The sequence below is a fragment of the Macaca fascicularis genome, chromosome 20 (assembly GCF_037993035.2).
Source record: "Macaca fascicularis isolate 582-1 chromosome 20, T2T-MFA8v1.1".
Classification (NCBI taxonomy): domain Eukaryota; kingdom Metazoa; phylum Chordata; class Mammalia; order Primates; family Cercopithecidae; genus Macaca; species Macaca fascicularis.
In genome coordinates, this window is record NC_088394.1 from 71,544,407 (window position 1) to 71,561,032 (window position 16,626).

Here is a 16,626-nt window from a genome sequence, read left to right on the forward strand (position 1 = left end):
CAGCCCCCACTGCCCCAGAAAGTCATGCTCACAAAGAGCACTGAGGTCTTTCCCACAGACCCTGGTTGTTTGAGAGGACAAACGTCTGACAAACAAATCAAGAACAGACATAGAAAGTCCAAATATGAAACATTACAAACAGTACACTGCTACATATGCCCTAGGAATGAAAAAGAGGATGTTGGGGTGATTTTATAATAAATTTGAAGATTTCGATGAAATGGATATATTCTTAGAAAAATTCAACTTCCCAGCTGGGTGCGGTGGCTCACATCTGTAATCCCACAACTTTGGGAGGCCAAGGTGGGCGGATCACGAAGTCGGGAGATAGAGACCATCCTGGCTAACATGGAGAAACCCCATCTCTACTAAAAATACAAAAAAATTAGCTGGGTGTGGTGGGGGGGCGCCTGTAGTCCCAGCTACTTGGGAGGCTGAGACAGGAGAATGGCATGAACCCAGGAGGTGGAGCTTGCAGTGAGCAGAGATCGAGCCACTGCACTCCAGCCTGGGTGACAGAGCAAGACTCCGTCCAAAAAAAAAAAAAAAAGAAAGAAAAAAGAAAAAAAGAAAAATTCAATGTCCCCAAAACTGATCTAAAGAGAAATGCTTGTCTTGTAATTGTATAGAGTCAGTAGTCAACAATGTTTCCATGAAAATAATGTCAGAGCCAGGCAGAATCACTTTAAATTTCAAGCATTTAATAAAGAATAAATGAAGCCAATATCACTCATGAACATAGACACCAAAATCTTAAACTACTGGCACCTCCAATCTAGAAATACATAAAAAGGGTATGTCATAAGCTAGTTGGATTTTTCTAAAATTGCAGTGCTTTACCAACAGTCACCACATGAACAGATTATGGAAGAAAAATACCATCATCACAACAGATGAAGAAAGACATTTAAAAACTTAAAAATTCGGAGAGATTTCAGATTTTTGAGGGAAGAAGCTAAGAACAACAGAAATAAAAGGGAACCCCTTAAGCCCATATTTGGTAATATATGTTTGGAAATATACCTGATGTGAAGCTTGGCGATGTGGCAGTGATGTTGTTTCTACCCCGATTTAGCATTTTACTGCATTTCTCAGCCAAGTAGTAAGGAAGAAAAATGAAAGTAGAAGGACTGGAAATAAGAAAGAATACTTTTATTGGCAGACGGTGTGATTGTGTGCATACAAAATCCAGTGAATCCACAGACGCTAGTATACTTTTATTCACATTTCTGTTTATAATGCTATGTTTTGTCAATGGAAGAATGATAAGATTCATAAATATGGAAAGGAGAGCTTTATTTTTCATAAAGGATTGTAGCCTGCAGGGTGGCCGTTCTGACAAGCTGGGAAGCATAGCTCCCCAGCCAGAAACTAGAAATAGACACTTCAAGGGTCCAAAGAATAAGACAGGAATTTAAGCTGGATGGGGTGGCCAGATATACATATTCAATGAGCTATAGAGAAAATAATGCATATTTATGAAAGGAGAAACATATATATATATATGCAATTCAGCTTCATGCCTCTCTGTGACCCATGTTCAAAGATGGCGGCATCAGCATGATCCCAGGGTGGAGTGTTGTGCTCTTTGACATCCAAAGGTGAAGTAGAGGACACAAAAACCCTCACTGGGCATTCGTCATAGACTGGCCAGGATCATTCCATGGTTGGTGGTCTCTCATCAGAAGAAAAGCTCATCTGTTGTTATGCTGAAACTGCTAAAAGAAGGGAGAGCAGTCAAGCAGTTGGTTGATATAAGTGGTGGAATCTTTTGAAAGGGCTGGTTTTTTTGAGCTCTTACAGAAGAAAGCTTAATGATAGTGAAGGAACAGGTATAACGAGCTGTGTCTGACCTCCCATCCTGTCATGGCTGAGAACTCAGTTTTATTTTTTTTGAGACGGAATTTCGCTCCTGTCACCCAGGTTGGAGTGCAATGGCTCAATCTCAGCTCACTGCAACCTCTGCCTCTCAGGTTCAAGTGATTCTCCTGCCTAAACCTCCTGAGTAGCTGGGATTACAGGTGCCTGCCACCATGTCTGGCTAATTTTTAGAGACGGGGTTTCGCCATGTTGTGTAGGCTGGCCTTGAACTCCTGACCTCAGGTGATCCACCTGCCTTGGCCTCCCAAAGCGTTGGGATTACAGGCAGGAGCCACTACGTCCAGCCGAGAACTCAGTTTTCTCTTGGGTCCCCTTGGTCAAGATGTGGTCTGTTCAGTAAGTTGGGCCCTTAGAATTTTATTTTTATTTCTCAGTTTCATAACAGAGGAGAAAAGCTATTCTTTTTTATCTTGTCCAAATTAAACTTTCAGTAATTTAAAGACTATCAATACAGTATCTATATTTTTAGAAATATTTTTTACTATGTGTGTATGCATATATTTATGTGTATTCCAGATTTACAAGACCTAGCTTTACCTTGTTTCATTTTGATAATTCTTGTACTATACTATTAATTAGGCAACGCACTTTAAAATTAAACATTGTGTCTCTGGTAAGGACTAGTTAATTCCAGAAGCCCAGAGATAGACAGGGGCTCACTGTTCACTTCTGTATTCCCTCTGTTCTCAAGTGGGTAATTGTGACGATACAGTTACTAAGGGTAGACTGTAAAGACTGGTTAAGTCCAGAGCCCAGGTTGATGGGAAATGCCCTCTTCAGGATAATAGAAGAAAGGGGGGATGCCTTCTTTTTTATTTTTTCCTTTTTTCCTCCTCTGTTCTCTCTTCCCAGATGGGTAGTCATGTCTTCATATCACAGGACATGCCCCTTGGATACATCCCCTAAAAGTGGGAAAAATTTAATTTCTCCAAAACTTAAACTATTTGGCTTAATAATGAACTAGGAGAAAATTACAAGTCAGCCTTGGAACCCAGTGCCCCTGTGCAACAGGTCCTCAGATTAGCCTCTTCAGTCTTTCATAACTGAGAGCAGAACAGGAAGGACAGGGCTTTAAGCCTGTTGGGTAGGGCAAATGGCGTCCCTTCCCCTCAAATAAAAGATCCATACCCCTTTTTATTACTTAAGGGACCAATTACCATTCTCCCACTGGTCCTTGGTAATGTCTAAATACCTCACACCTCTTTGGGGCAAAAATATAATCTCCAAGATCAGTGCTCACTGAATATTTACCTGTCCTCTAAATTCATCTTTCTCTGTAATAGCCTTATTTCTCCCAGGAAAGCTATCTAAATCATTAACCAATAGCTTCAACCTAGAAAGCCCTACCTCAGAGGTTTAGAAATATCCCACACTTATTCAGAAAAGTCCTAGCAAAAAATCTAACTGAGCAATCTCTTGAGGGGGGATAACTTTTTTTTCTCATTCAATTGTCACTTTATTGAAAGATGGTAGAATTACAAATTTAAACTATAGCCTGCTAATTTTTAGTTAGGCAGCAAGTTTTAATCTAAGGCAAACTGCTTATTCAGAAGTGATTATGGAACAACTCAGATGCAGAGTAAGAAGGATGAGAAACATCTGACTGGCTGATAGATTTCATTCTCTCACTATATTAAATAAACTTTTCATTTTTAGGAGAGGTAAACTATAACTTCAGTAGACACCAATACAGAAATATTTTGTCACCTAGACTAGTTTCCATTTAGTCAGTCAACTGTTTCTAGCTATCTCAATTGGGATAGATACATTTACATAACTGGCTGTGCTTGAGCCTTCTTTGCCAGCAGCTTTAGGTCTGTAATGCACTTGGTAATTGTCTCCTTTTCCTGCTGTGCAGAGATGCTCTGCACCAACCACGTGCTTCTCCACCCAATTTATAATGTGCTCTTGTTCCTTTCAACACATCATGTTCTGCACAGATATATGATAGTCCAGGCAATTTTTTCTCTGCCCCTCCATGAATGACTTCTGACTTCCCTTCTTGAATTTTCCTTTCTCTGAGCTACCTGTGGAGGCTTTAAATGTTTTAAAAACTGCTTGCCACCTCTTTAAAAGCACCTCATGGTTAAGTCATAACCTTAGTTAAGATTTGTTTCGCCTGTGAGGTTACTTTTGATAATGTTTAAAGGCCAGAAATATTGTTCATTTGGCCTGGATAAAGTAGGGTAATAAGAAATGTAAAATGATTTTTTAAAGAGCGCTATGGTTAAAAGTCAGCTTAATTAAAAGCAGATAGCCAAGCAGATACATATATTAATAGTTGAAATGTTCATGAATATCAAGTGGAATGAGAGTTAACTGAACGCACTGAACTAATAGAAGAGTGAAGTCATCTTTTTGACTTTTTGCAAAATCCTTTGTTTTTCAGAGCCAAGAAAACATTTCTTTTGAGCTATTTACAGCTTTTCACAATTGAGTATACTCCTGTGAACAAAATTTGGAGCACATTTGTTTCTCTCTAATTTCTGCAGAATTTGGAAACTATGTGTGAGTATTCTTAATGTGTGGCAATATAGTTATTTGCATAAATGCAATTAGAATGTTTTCTTTTGCAACAGGACACCATTAGAGAAATTGGCTGTTTTACCAGGACTTTGACTGGAATGGCATGCTTTCCTTTAAGGAAATCAAGCTTGACTTATAGGGCCAATAAAAGTTCCTTGGGGAGACTGGCCTCATACCTTGTCTACAGAGTCCCTGTATGGGGACCTAACCTGTGGTGAGTAAAGAATGTCACTGTCTAACAGGCCCAGGTGCTCCAAGTTATCTAGAGACCTCAAGAGGACAGAAATCTACCCTTCTCATAGGTATTTGAGGGTACAAACCCATGGCTGTGCTTGGCTTTTAAAATGTCTTCTCTGAGATTTCTTATGGAACAGAGTTCCATCAAAGCCAATTTTAAAAGCCTATGTAAAAATAATTATCCTTGCTGCATTTTATGCAATCAGGCCAAATATGATAAGACTAAAGTTTGTTTTACAAACAAATCATTCCTATCATGATTTTAATAAAAAGGAGGACTGTAAAGAGAAAAACTATGTGTCACAATTTATGGTACACCTACTCTTACTTTCTAACGTCATCAGTTCTAAGCTTTTGTCTGCATTGTAGCCTAACCTTGCTTATTTCTGTGAACCAACCGGTGATCTCTCACTGCAGCTCAGAAGAAACAAAACAGATGGGTAACTTAAAAATCTGGACCAATATTCTAGTTCTGGGCACACTGAAATAAGTTGGCAGCCCAAGTCTTAGCAGGCATGACCATGGCTACCAGTTAACTGGGCATCTTGGCAGCCTCAATTTTTTGGAGCTGTCCTCATTCCCTTATTTTGCTTTGGCCTATGTCTTCTAAATCTAGTAACATGATCTGTCTCCTGTCGCCTTCAGGCCATCAAGCTCCAGATGATCCTCAGTGTGGGATACTGTCCTCTCAATATTCAAGAGGCACCCCTCTACAGGGGACCCCTAGACTGCCCATTAGTGGGACAGGAAGGCAAACTCCTGCCCCTGTCTCCCTTGGACCTTGCTAGATACTACTTTCGCCAACCCACGGAGTCATCCTCCTACCCTGACAGCTAGCAAGAGGCCAAGACATGCAGAACCACCACATCCCCTTTGTCAGCGGGAAGCAGTTAAATAAGACTGACCTTTATCTAATTTCTTTCAAAGATTTGAGGTCTTGGGCTCTTGAGGGTGAAAATTTTACAGGTAGTTAGACAGGCATGAGACAGGCGGGAGAGGTCTCTCCCCCACCCCCAGGAAAGCCGGGTGATGGTTCAGCAAGTTTCACATTGCCTCTGTAAAGGCAATAAACCGGCCACTGGGGCCAGGGAGAGGCCATTTTCTGATGATCCATACCTGTTACACTAAAGTGTTAATTGAATGCAGATGCCAGGGAGCAGCAAATTCTGGGGCATGTGCATCAAGAGACAAAATGGTGGAATATGTCCTGGGGTTACTCCACCAGAAAGGCGAGGAAAAGCCTCAGATGGGTACACACACAATTCCCTAAACACACTTTGTGTGCTTATTTTTCAAGCACTGCACATGTGGGCAGACTGCCCTAAAAGAAGAATCATGGAAAAGGGGTCACCCTATAAAGTCCTAAGATCAAGGTTAAAGACCACACTTGACCTTGACGTCCCAACTTAGGTTTCTTCCAAACTTACTTTCCTTTCTTTCCTGTTCTAAAGTCCTTTAAAATAAACATCCACTCCTGCTCTGGAAAAAACAATGAAACGTTGTGCCTCATAAATCTCACATGTATCTATAGATCTAGCTCATTCTTATTAACTGTGCTAGCTTATTACTTTATACTTTATTTTGATTCTTCATCAGTCAACTTGATATACTGTGTTTCTATGGCTGTGTATTCTTTGGAACACTTGGAAGAATTTCTATGTAGGATGCATCTAATAGAGAATTGGTGGGAAATTTCAGCTTTTAACGCAAGTTGCCTAATTCATATTACAATATATGCTTTGACAAAACTCTGGAATCTTTGAGAAATAATTCTACATGTCAAAGACCAAAACTATTAAAAAGACCTGGAAGTTCAAAGACACTTGATCTTTTCTAAAAATGAGGTCAGCACCTGACATTCAGAGACTCACCTGGGTACTTCAGATCTTTGTTGGCCTTGGCGTCACATCCCTAGATGATTGGGTCACAAACTCTGGATTCCTGGGCAGCAGCTGTCAGCTAAGAGGGCTGGTGGGGGTTGCTTCAGCACAGCAACTTCCTGAGGCTTTTCAGTCCTCTTGTACTGTTTTGTTTTCTTCCTTTTTCTAGAGACAAGGTCTTGCCATGGTTCCCAGGCTGGTCTTGAATCCCTGGGCTCAGAGAGATCTTCCTGCCCTGGCTTCCCAAAGTGCTAGGATTACAGGTGTGAGCCATTGTGCCTGGCTTTATGTACTGTGTCTTTAAATGCCTTACACTTAAAAGCTCCTGCCTTTATATTGGGCTGCTTTTGAGATGTACAAAGGCCAGGCTGATGTTGCCGCAGCTCCCTTCACAGGCAGAGCTTCTTCGGTGGAGCTGGCTGCTGAGAAGATACAGCTGGGTCCTGGTAGGCCATGCTTCACATCCTGGAGATACTGCTCTGGTCCATGGAGGAGAGAGTTTTGTAAGAGTAGCCTTTAGAACCCCCCATCCAATTGTCACTGCTGTGGGACTTTGTGGTTACTCTGTTCTTGTTGGCTATATTGCCTCTGAGGGGAACAATGCCTGAAGCAGGGGCTGGGCAAGAGCCTCCTTTTTCTGAAGGCAAAATGTCATTAGACTTTGCATGATGTGGTTTGAGCAATGCTCCTGCAATCTCTGTGCTTGCTAGTTTTTCAATCCATATTATATGGAGTCAGACTTGTCAAGGCCACCATAAACTACATGGTCACGAGCTATAACACATGTGGACACTGTAGACAGTTTTAGTTTTCTTCTTTTTTATTTTATTTTTCATAGACAGGGTCTCACTCTGTCACCCAGGCTGGAGTGTAGTGGAATGATCACAGCTCACTGCAGCCTCCACCTCCCAGGCTCAAGTGATCTTTTCACTTCTGCCTCTGAAGTAGCTTGGACCATAGGCACAAGCCACTATGCCTAGCTAAATTTTTTGGTTTAGTTTTATATTTTTGTTTTGTTTTGTTTGTAGAGATGGGATCTTCCAATATTGCCCTGGCTGGCCTCGAACTGCTGGGCTTAAGTGATCCTCCTGCCTCAGCCTCTTGAGTAGCTGGGACCACAGGAGCACACCATCATGCCCAGCTAATTTTTTAAAAAAGTTTTTTTATAGAGACAGGGAGTCACCATGTTGCCCAGGCTTTTCTTGAACTCCTGGGCTCAAACAACCTCACCTGGCTTTTTTTTTTTTTTTTCTTTTATTAATGTGGAGGCTTCTGGTAAGGGCTCTGTCTTGCACTACTGTGTGGGTGACTGGGGTTCTCTGACACTTAGCACTACTTTGCAGAGCTGCATCCTTGGTTCCCTGCTGCAGACCCTTGCCTACTCCTCACCTTAAAGTTGCTGCCCTTGGGCCCTGGGTTGCTCTGAAGCCCCTTCCTGCATATCTTGCCCTAGAGGCAGCAGGGGTGAGTCGGCAGCTATTTGGGGAGGCACCTGCTGCAGCTGCGAGCACAACGGCTTTCCATTATTCTGAGGCAGTTGACTCTGCAGCTGTGACTGAGCCGAGGGCCACTGCTTCCCTAGATCCCAAGGACCCGAGTCCATCGGCAGCCGTTCCTGGACCATCATCCCCTCTAAGTAATTCTGAGGCTGTTGGTGCTGCTGCGGGTGATACTGCCAATCATTCTGCTGCTGTTCTTGCAGCAGTGAGAAAGAGAATGAGCAATGACAATGGTCTTTCTTCACCCCATATGCACCTTGAGCATAATCCAAAAGGAAGGGACTTGCATGCTGGCTTTCCCTGGTTTCAGTCCTTTCTCCATGAAAATATGGCACAGAAGATGGAGGAGGATGAAGGCATACTGCAGAGTTGTAGCTGAGAAAACGATAGTCAGTAAAATGCCCACTTCCTGTGTCACCACCATACTCCAAAGCACAGCGTGGTTGCTTTTCAGTGCCTGTGACCAGATGGTAGCTCTGGGAGGCCACCTGCTGACTGGGAATCCCCGGTTTCTCCAGATAAGAGCACTGGGGGCCCACCTGTTGACTGAGAATCTCTTGGTTCTCCAAAGAGAAGCAATTGTAGCCCATCTGTTGACTGGGAATCCTCTGTTTCTCCAGAGGGGAGCAACCAGCTGTACTCATCAAAACCCCCTGGGCTCCAGAGAAGCTCTGCTCTGTGGCATAGTTGGGAACTGCAGGCTGGGCCTCCTGGCAGCTTAAAAATGGATGGGCTCGGACTGGAAAATAATGCTTTTTCTGAAGAACAAATAATCTGTGTCTTTCTGCAGGTGGAAGTCTGGCTCTTTTATTTTGGAACCAATTCTAGAGGGAAAAGATAATATTATTTTATTGACTCTACTTATCTGAATATATTCTTGTATGCATTCCTTAATGTAGGAGGATTTTTCTATTTAAGCCTCTTCCAAACAGAGTCCCTGACTTGCCTGCTGACATTAAAGCATATAAATAATAAAGGCAATCTATCCTAGGAGGCACATGTGGTAACACAGGTCACGCACTGTGCATTTCTAGAACCATAACCTCCTTCACTGGAGACAGTGACACCATGGTTTACATGTAAACCGTGGCTTTCCAGAATCTCTCCCCAACCTGTTTGTGACCCATATGTAATGTTCTGCTTGTTCACGAAGAAACTCACTCTGTGCTACAGAAGAGGCTCCCAGCTGTCCCACCTAGTCGTGCATTGTTCACACAACCCTGCTACTTTACTCATACTCTCCCGGTAAGGAGAATTAGTGGTGTGTTTTCTGACATCCACATTTCTGTTCCTTTTCTTGACTTTTTTTTTTTTTGGAGATAGAGTTTTGCTCTTGTTGCCCAGGCTGGAGTGCAATGGTACAATCTCGGCTCACTGCAACCTCCGCCTCCTGGGTTCAAGTAATTCTCCTACCTCAGACTCCGAGTAGCTGGGATTACAGGTGCATCACCATGCCTGGCTAATTTTTTTGTATTTTTAGTAGAGATGGGGTTTCGCCATGTTGGCCAGGCTGGCGCTGAACTCCTGACCTCGGGTGATCTGCCCGCCTCAGCCTCCCAAAGTGCTGGGATTACTTGTGTTTTACAAAAAATACAAGGTGCTGGCATGAGCCACTTCACCTGGCCCACTTTTCTGTTTCTTATATGCACATAATTCTTACATGCATTGGTTCACAGGTTACAACTAAAGAGTACAATTGTTTGAATAACTTCCTGAGCATATATTTGTTGTATGACTCTGAGGGAAAAAAAAAGAAACCATTTTTCCTCTGCTCTCATACCACAACAATCAACAGGGAAAGGCTTGTGTGAGCAAATGTGTTTTTCCACACACCAGGCCAACAGTTCTGCAGTACACACAAGCTGGGCGTCCTTCAATTCAATTCTGACACTATATACCTGGAAATACTGTCAGATCCCACAGGTCGAGGGCTCAGTCCTGCAAGACTGCCCCTCCTTCAGATGCCAGTTGCAAGTCTTGGCTTCTGAAACTTTTGACTGACTGGCTTCAGGTCAGGGCTACTGTTGACCTCCTATCTGGGTTTGATTAACTTGCCAGTGTGGCTTACAGAACTAAGTGAAACACTCAGGTTTACCAGTTGATTAGAAAGGATATTACAAAGGATATAGATGAGGGGATGCATAGGGTGAGATATAGGGCAAGGGATGCAGAGCTTTCCTGCCTTCCCTGGATAAGCCACCTCCAGGAACTTCCACATGTTCAACTATCTGGACCCTCTTCAAACTCAGTCCTTTTTTTTTCCTGGAGGCTTTATTATATAGTCATGATTGATTAAGCCATTGGCTATTGGTGATCAATTTAACCTTCAGCTCCACCTCCTCTCCAGAAGTTGGAGGATGGGGTTGAAAGTCCCAATTTTCTAATCCTGCCTGGATCTTTTCAACCCTCATTCTGAAGCTACTAGGGGCTACCACCCATCAGTCAGCTCACTAGCAGACAACTCTCAGATTTAAATCTTAGCTAAGTGCTCTCCCAACCCTTCAGAACTGCGTATTCGACTGTTCACTTAGTGTTTCCACTTGGATGTTTATCTTACATATGAAACTTCATGTGTACAAAATGTAAATTTTGATTTATCTGACACACCTGCTCCTCCCTAGGTCCCCTCCTTAGTAAAAGGCAACTCTCATCTTCCATAGACTTAAGTCAAATGTCCAAGTAACCTTTGAGTCCACCTTATCTTTCACAGCATATCCCACACATGGTAAACTTTGTCAGCTTCATCTCAAACATCTACAGTCTCATTAGTCCCATCCATCTGCACAGCTAGCAAGCTGGCCCAAACCACCGTCACCACCACTAACTACAGCAGCATCAACTCATCCACTGCTTCCAAATTTGCCTCACTATAGTCTGGTTTTCACAATACATACCCACTATATTTTCACAAGTACATAATACTATTTCTTATGCAATGAAATGCTATATACTGCTTAATTTTTTATATTTTCATATTGTTGTGTGCATGTATACAATTTTCTCTGAAATTGGTTATGGATACCAATGTCTGAGGATGTCTCAGGCCCTCATACATATGAAATGGTGTGGCATTTGCATATATACTATGCATGTTCTCTCATATGCTTTAAACCATCTCTAGATGACATACAATACCTGATATCTAATATAACACAAATGCTACATAAATATTTCTTATTCTGTATTGTTTTAAAATTTGTATCATTTTAAAATTTTTGTATTGTTATTTGCGCTCCCCCGCCAACCCCGACCTCCCCTTGTTTTTGAAACAGAGTCTCACTTTGTCACACAGGCTGGAATGCAGTGATGTGATCAGGGCTGGAAGTGAGAGCCACAGCACCCATCCTATTTTCATTTTTTAACTTTCCAAATCTGCATGCGGACCCAGTGGATATGGAGGATTAACTGTATATACATATATATTTTGATTGCTCTCTCCCATTTCTTTGAATTCTGTACCTTCCTATCCAATCCCCTGCATTCTACCTCCATCTGTACTCATTGCCCTTTAATTTTATAGGAAACAGCTGGATGTGGTGACTTATGCTTGTAATCCCAGGACTTTGGGATGCTGAGGCAGGTGAATCTCTTGACCCCAGGAGTTCATGACCAGCCTGGGCAACACGGTAAGACCCCAGTTTTTACAAAAAATATGAAGCCCAGCGGGGTGTAAGACCTCATTTTTTACAAAAAAATACGAAGCCCAGCGGGGTGGTGTGCTCCTGTAGTCCCAGCTACTCAGTGGACTGAGGTGGGGGAATCATCTGAGCCTGGAAAGTGGAGGCTGCAGTGAGCCGTGATTGTGCCACTGTAAATCCGCCTGGGTGACAGGAGTGAGACCCTGTTTCAAAAAAAAAAAAAAAAAAAAAAAAAAATCTTGAACTTACATCTATTACATTCACTGGACATCCAAATTTGTTGGCCAGTGTTTTCCTAGTTGTGTAATCAGGATAACAGGTTTCGCCAAATATTTCCTTAAGTTCCTGCAATAATTCTTCAGAAAATTTATGTCGGCGTTTTGTTTTTCTTTGTTTGTTTGTTTGTCTTTCTTCATTATGATGATTCTCTTTGGCTGGGAAACCTGACAAAAGTATCAACAGAGAGAAGAACATTGGAGAATGTTGGTAATTACCAGACCAAAGAAGAGTTCCAAACAGTGTTAGCACCATTGATTCCCTCCCCTTCCCAAGGTGAAATCCAGGCGTGACCTCATAGCTACTCACAATAAAATTACAAATGAAAGCATGAATTGGTTAACTCTAGGCCTATGGGCCAGATCCCGCCAGTTGCCTCATTTTGTAAATAGAGTTTTATCGAAACACCAGTCACATTGATTTGCTTATGTACTGTCTATGGCTGTTTTCAAGCCACAGTAGCAGAGTTAGTTGAGGCTCAAATGTGTCTAGGGTCCACACAGCCTAACATATTTACTATCTGGATTAGAGAATTTATCTTTAAAATTAGAACTAATTGCAGAAGAATATTTTATTATTTCATCACTGTAATGTACAAGAGGAAAAACTCATCTATACTGATTGAAAGGCACGATATGGGCTACTGAGGGAACGCAGTCTGAGCCTGAAAGGAAGCGAACGGAGACCTTTGGGTGCCACTACGTTCTCTTTATCTGAGTGCTCTCTGAGTTCCATGAGTGTAGTTGGTTTGTGAACATTCATTAAATTAAACATGTATAAATATTCGCTATTTTAAGCATGCACACTATATTTCAATTAAATCCTTCTTTTTAAATTTATTTTTGAGACAGTCTCCCTCTGTCGCCTAGGCTGGAGTGCAGTGGTGTGGTCTCAGCTCACTGCAACCTCCGCCTACTGGGTTCAGGCGATTCTTGCACCTCAGCCTTTGGAGTAGCTGGGACTACACGTATGCACCACCACCGTGCCTTCCTAATTTTAAAAAAATTTTTGAGATGGAGACTCGCTCTGTCGCCCAGGCTGGAGTGCAGCGGCGCCATCTTGGCTTACTGCAAGCTCCGCCTCCCCGGTTCACGCCATTCTCCTGCGTCAGCCTCCCGAGTATCTGGGACTACAGGCTCCCGCCACATCGGCCAGCTATTTATTTATTTTTGAGACAGTCTCCCTCTGTCACCTAGGCTGGAGTGCAGTGGCGTGTGCTCAGCTCACTGCAACCTCCGCCTACTGGGTTCAAGCGATTCTTGCACCTCAGCCTTTGGAGTAGCTGGGACTACACGTATGCACCACCACCGTGCCTTCCTAATTTTTAAAAAATTTTTGAGATGGAGACTCGCTCTGTCGCCCAGGCTGGAGTGCAGCGGCGCCATCTTGGCTTACTGCAAACTCCGCCTCCCCGGTTCACGCCATTCTCCTGCCTCAGCCTCCCGAGTAGCTGGGACCACAGGCGCCCGCCACCATGCCCGACTCATTTTTTGTATTTTTAGTAGAGTCGGGGTTTCACCGTGTTCGCCAGGATGGTCTCAATATCCTGACCTCATGATCCATCCACTTCGGCCTCACAAAGTGCTGGGATTACAGGAGTGAGCCACCGCGCCTGCCTGGCCTCTTTTTTTTTTTTTTTTTTTTTTTTTTGTGGCGATAGTACTTTGCTCTACTGCCTAGTCTGGTTTCAAACTCTGGAATTGATCCCCCTGCTTTGGCTTCCTTGTTTTATTAATTGTTACTCTGCATTTTTACTGTAGGCATACAGCCAAAGTCATACTAAATTGGATAAACACTTAAATGTACATATTAGAAAATTATAATCAATGACCTAAGTTTCCAAAGAGAGAATTTACTGAAAATGTACAAAATTACCAAAAGAGGAAGCAGTAGGGAGGAGGAAAATTAATGAAAAAGGTAAAACTCATGAGACAATTGAGAAGGTTAAGAAAGATACACAAGAACTGGTACTTTGTAATGGAAAGTAATACATCTTAATAAAATTCTGTAGGATTCATTAAGTAGTTCATATATTCTTTTCTCCACTTAAAGTGTCGACTTTAAAATTTTAGGTAGATGTCACTTGTAGGGGACTCACGGCTGCCATTTTACATTTGAAATTCAAGAGTCCAACTTCAAAGTACCCATGGCTGTTCTAACAATTTATCAGCGAAAAACAGCTGCTGCTCCAACAATCTGTACCTCTAACCGTGTTTGTGCTTTAAACTTGGACTTGAAAAAAAGCAAGGAGGCCGGGCGCGGTGGCTCAAGCCTGTAATCGCAGCACTTTGGGAGGCCGAGACGGGCAGATCACGAGGTCAGGAAATCGAGACCATCCTGGCTAACACGGCGAAACCCCGTCTCTACTAAAAAAAAATACCAAAAAACTAGCCGGGCGAGGTGGCGGGCGCCTGTAGTCCCAGCTACTCGGGAGGCTGAGGCAGGAGAATGGCGTAAACCCGGGAAGCGGTGCTTGCAGTGAGCTGAGATCCCGCCACTGCACTCCAGCCTGGGCGACAGAGCGAGACTCCGTCTCAAAAAAAAAAGAAAAAAAAAAAAAAAGAAAAAAATCAAGGCATGTAGCATTACCAAAGAACGGAGAAAAAGCTGATGGGAACTTACCACCTGAAGTGCCGTCCGAACTCATCTTGGGTAGAAGATCTGGACTCCACGGAGATCAGAGAGTAACTGAGCAGCTCCCAAGACACAGGCTTTATGTAGGGTCAAGGTGACCCACCCTTTTCTTAAATACCTTTCAATTTAATCCCCTCATTAAATATTTAACACCTGTAGAAAGAAACTTGAATTAGATTGAGTAGAAGTACAGATTCTACTAGGCGATTTTGCCTCTTTAATAATACCTTTCTAAATATGACTCGTTTAATTATTTTGATTTGGTTACATTAGTTTCTACATTATAAGAATGTCCTTACCTTACTTCGTATTTTTTGTTTTCCTCGGCTCTTCTGAAACTCATGTCTTTTCATCATTTCGATGTAGAGCAGTCAACCTGGCTGTGCTACACTCCCTATTTTTTCAATAAACCGTGAATCTAGGCGTGGCTGTGAAGGTATTTTGTAGATGTGATTAGCTTATATAATCAGCTGGCTTTCAGTAAGTGAGAATATTTTGGATAAACTGAGTGGGTTCAATTCAATCAGTGAAAGGGCTTAAGAGCAAAACTGAGGTTTTTCTGGAGGGAAGCCGGAAAACACATCTGGCTGGGCGTGGTGTCTAATGCCTGTAATCCCCGCACTTTGGGAGGCTGAGGCAGGAGAATCACTTAAGCCTTGGAGTTCAAGACCAGCCTGGGCAACACGGTGATACCCTTATTTATATGAAAATTTAAAAAATTCCCACCTGTGCTCAGCTGGTGCCTCAGGCGTTTCTGACTGCTTTTTCAAAGGGCTTGCCACAGACTTTATTCCTGTCTATCCAGCCCCTACAATTATAGAAGTAAGTTCTATATTGCTATGATCTGAATGTTTATGTAGCCTCAAAATTCGTAGGTCAATATCCTCCCCCACAAGGTAATGGTATTAGGAGATGGGGCCTTTAGGAAGTGGTAGAGTCACGGGGGTGAAGTCCTCTTCAAAGGGATTAGTGCCTTTATCAAAGAGAGCAGAGAGGGGGAGGGAGGGAGGAGACCTCTGTGATTCTTCTGCCATGTGAGATTAGAGTGAGAAGATGGCTGTCCAGGAGGAAATGGGCCCTCACCAGACACCAAACCTGATTGTACTTCCCCATCTCCAGAACTGTGAGAAATTTCTGTTGTTTATAAAGTAGCCCGTCTATGGTATTTTGTTATAGCAGCCTAAATGGACTAAGGCACATATATGTCTCTCTATATATGTATGAGTATGTATGTGTATTGTATATGTATTTATATATTTATAATATAAACACACACATATGTTTTATATAGCTCACTAGTTCACTATGGGATTTGACTTGGGAACACTACTGTTTCTCTGATTGAACCCTGAATGATACAGACCTTGGTATTGGAGGTGGTTCTATAAGAACAGAACCTTACAGAGATATATATGCTTATAAATATACAACTAAAAATAGGTATACTTTAAGTTATATATACGTCTTCTTTTTATATAAGGACTCCAGTTCCAGTGGTAAAGAGAGCACTGGTAGTCCATGGCACGATGTGGCAAACACTGCCATTGAACAACCCCAGCTGAGTGCCAAACTTAACCTGCAGCAGCAACCAACACTGAGTCCTTAGAGTGCTAACATAGGGACAGATGCATTACACTGGACCATTTTCTTTGTGGAAGGGTCACTGCATCGTTCTTATTGGAACAGATACTCTGGAGACAGATTTACCTTTCCTGAATGTAACACTTCATCAGAATTACTATTGCGGACTTAGGAATGTCTTATTAATCCTTATAGCATTGACTTTGGTCAAGGAGCTCACTCCACAACGAATAAAGTGTGGTAATGGCTAGGAGCGGTGGCTCACGCTTGTAATCCCAGCACTTTGGGAGGCCAAGGCGGGTGGATCACCTGAAGTCAGGTGTTTGAGACCAGCCTGGCCAACCTGGTGAAACCCTGTCTCTACTAAAAATACTAAAATTAGCCAGGCGTGGTAGCAGGCGCCTGTAATCCTAGCTACTCAGGAGACTGAGGCAGGAGAATCACTTGAACATGGGAGGCAGAGGTTGCAGTGAG

The 16,626-nt window shown here is 42.6% G+C and overlaps 1 protein-coding gene and 1 long non-coding RNA gene across 4 annotated transcripts; one reads left to right on the plus strand and one right to left on the minus strand.

The window, feature by feature from the left end:
- The first annotated feature begins 1,575 nt into the window (after window positions 1-1,575).
- LOC135968890 (uncharacterized) lies at window positions 1,576-12,776 on the plus strand. Of its 3 annotated transcripts, none has more exons than XR_010583906.2 (3): window positions 1,576-4,389; window positions 11,544-11,649; window positions 12,115-12,776. It is a non-coding gene; the product is annotated as an uncharacterized lncRNA (long non-coding RNA). The 3 variants fall into 3 exon arrangements; XR_010583905.2 differs by lacking the exon at window positions 1,576-4,389 and adding an exon at window positions 6,868-7,027; XR_010583907.2 differs by lacking the exon at window positions 1,576-4,389 and adding an exon at window positions 6,868-6,970.
- Window positions 7,760-15,051, minus strand: LOC123570505 (cytoplasmic polyadenylated homeobox-like protein 2). The gene is given in 5 exon segments (XM_045381950.3): window positions 7,760-7,946; window positions 7,948-8,847; window positions 11,911-12,104; window positions 14,560-14,724; window positions 14,871-15,051. Coding segments are annotated over 4 exon segments (1,209 nt in total). The 5' UTR covers window positions 14,585-14,724; window positions 14,871-15,051; the 3' UTR covers window positions 7,760-7,856.
- Window positions 15,052-16,626: the final 1,575 nt, after the last annotated feature.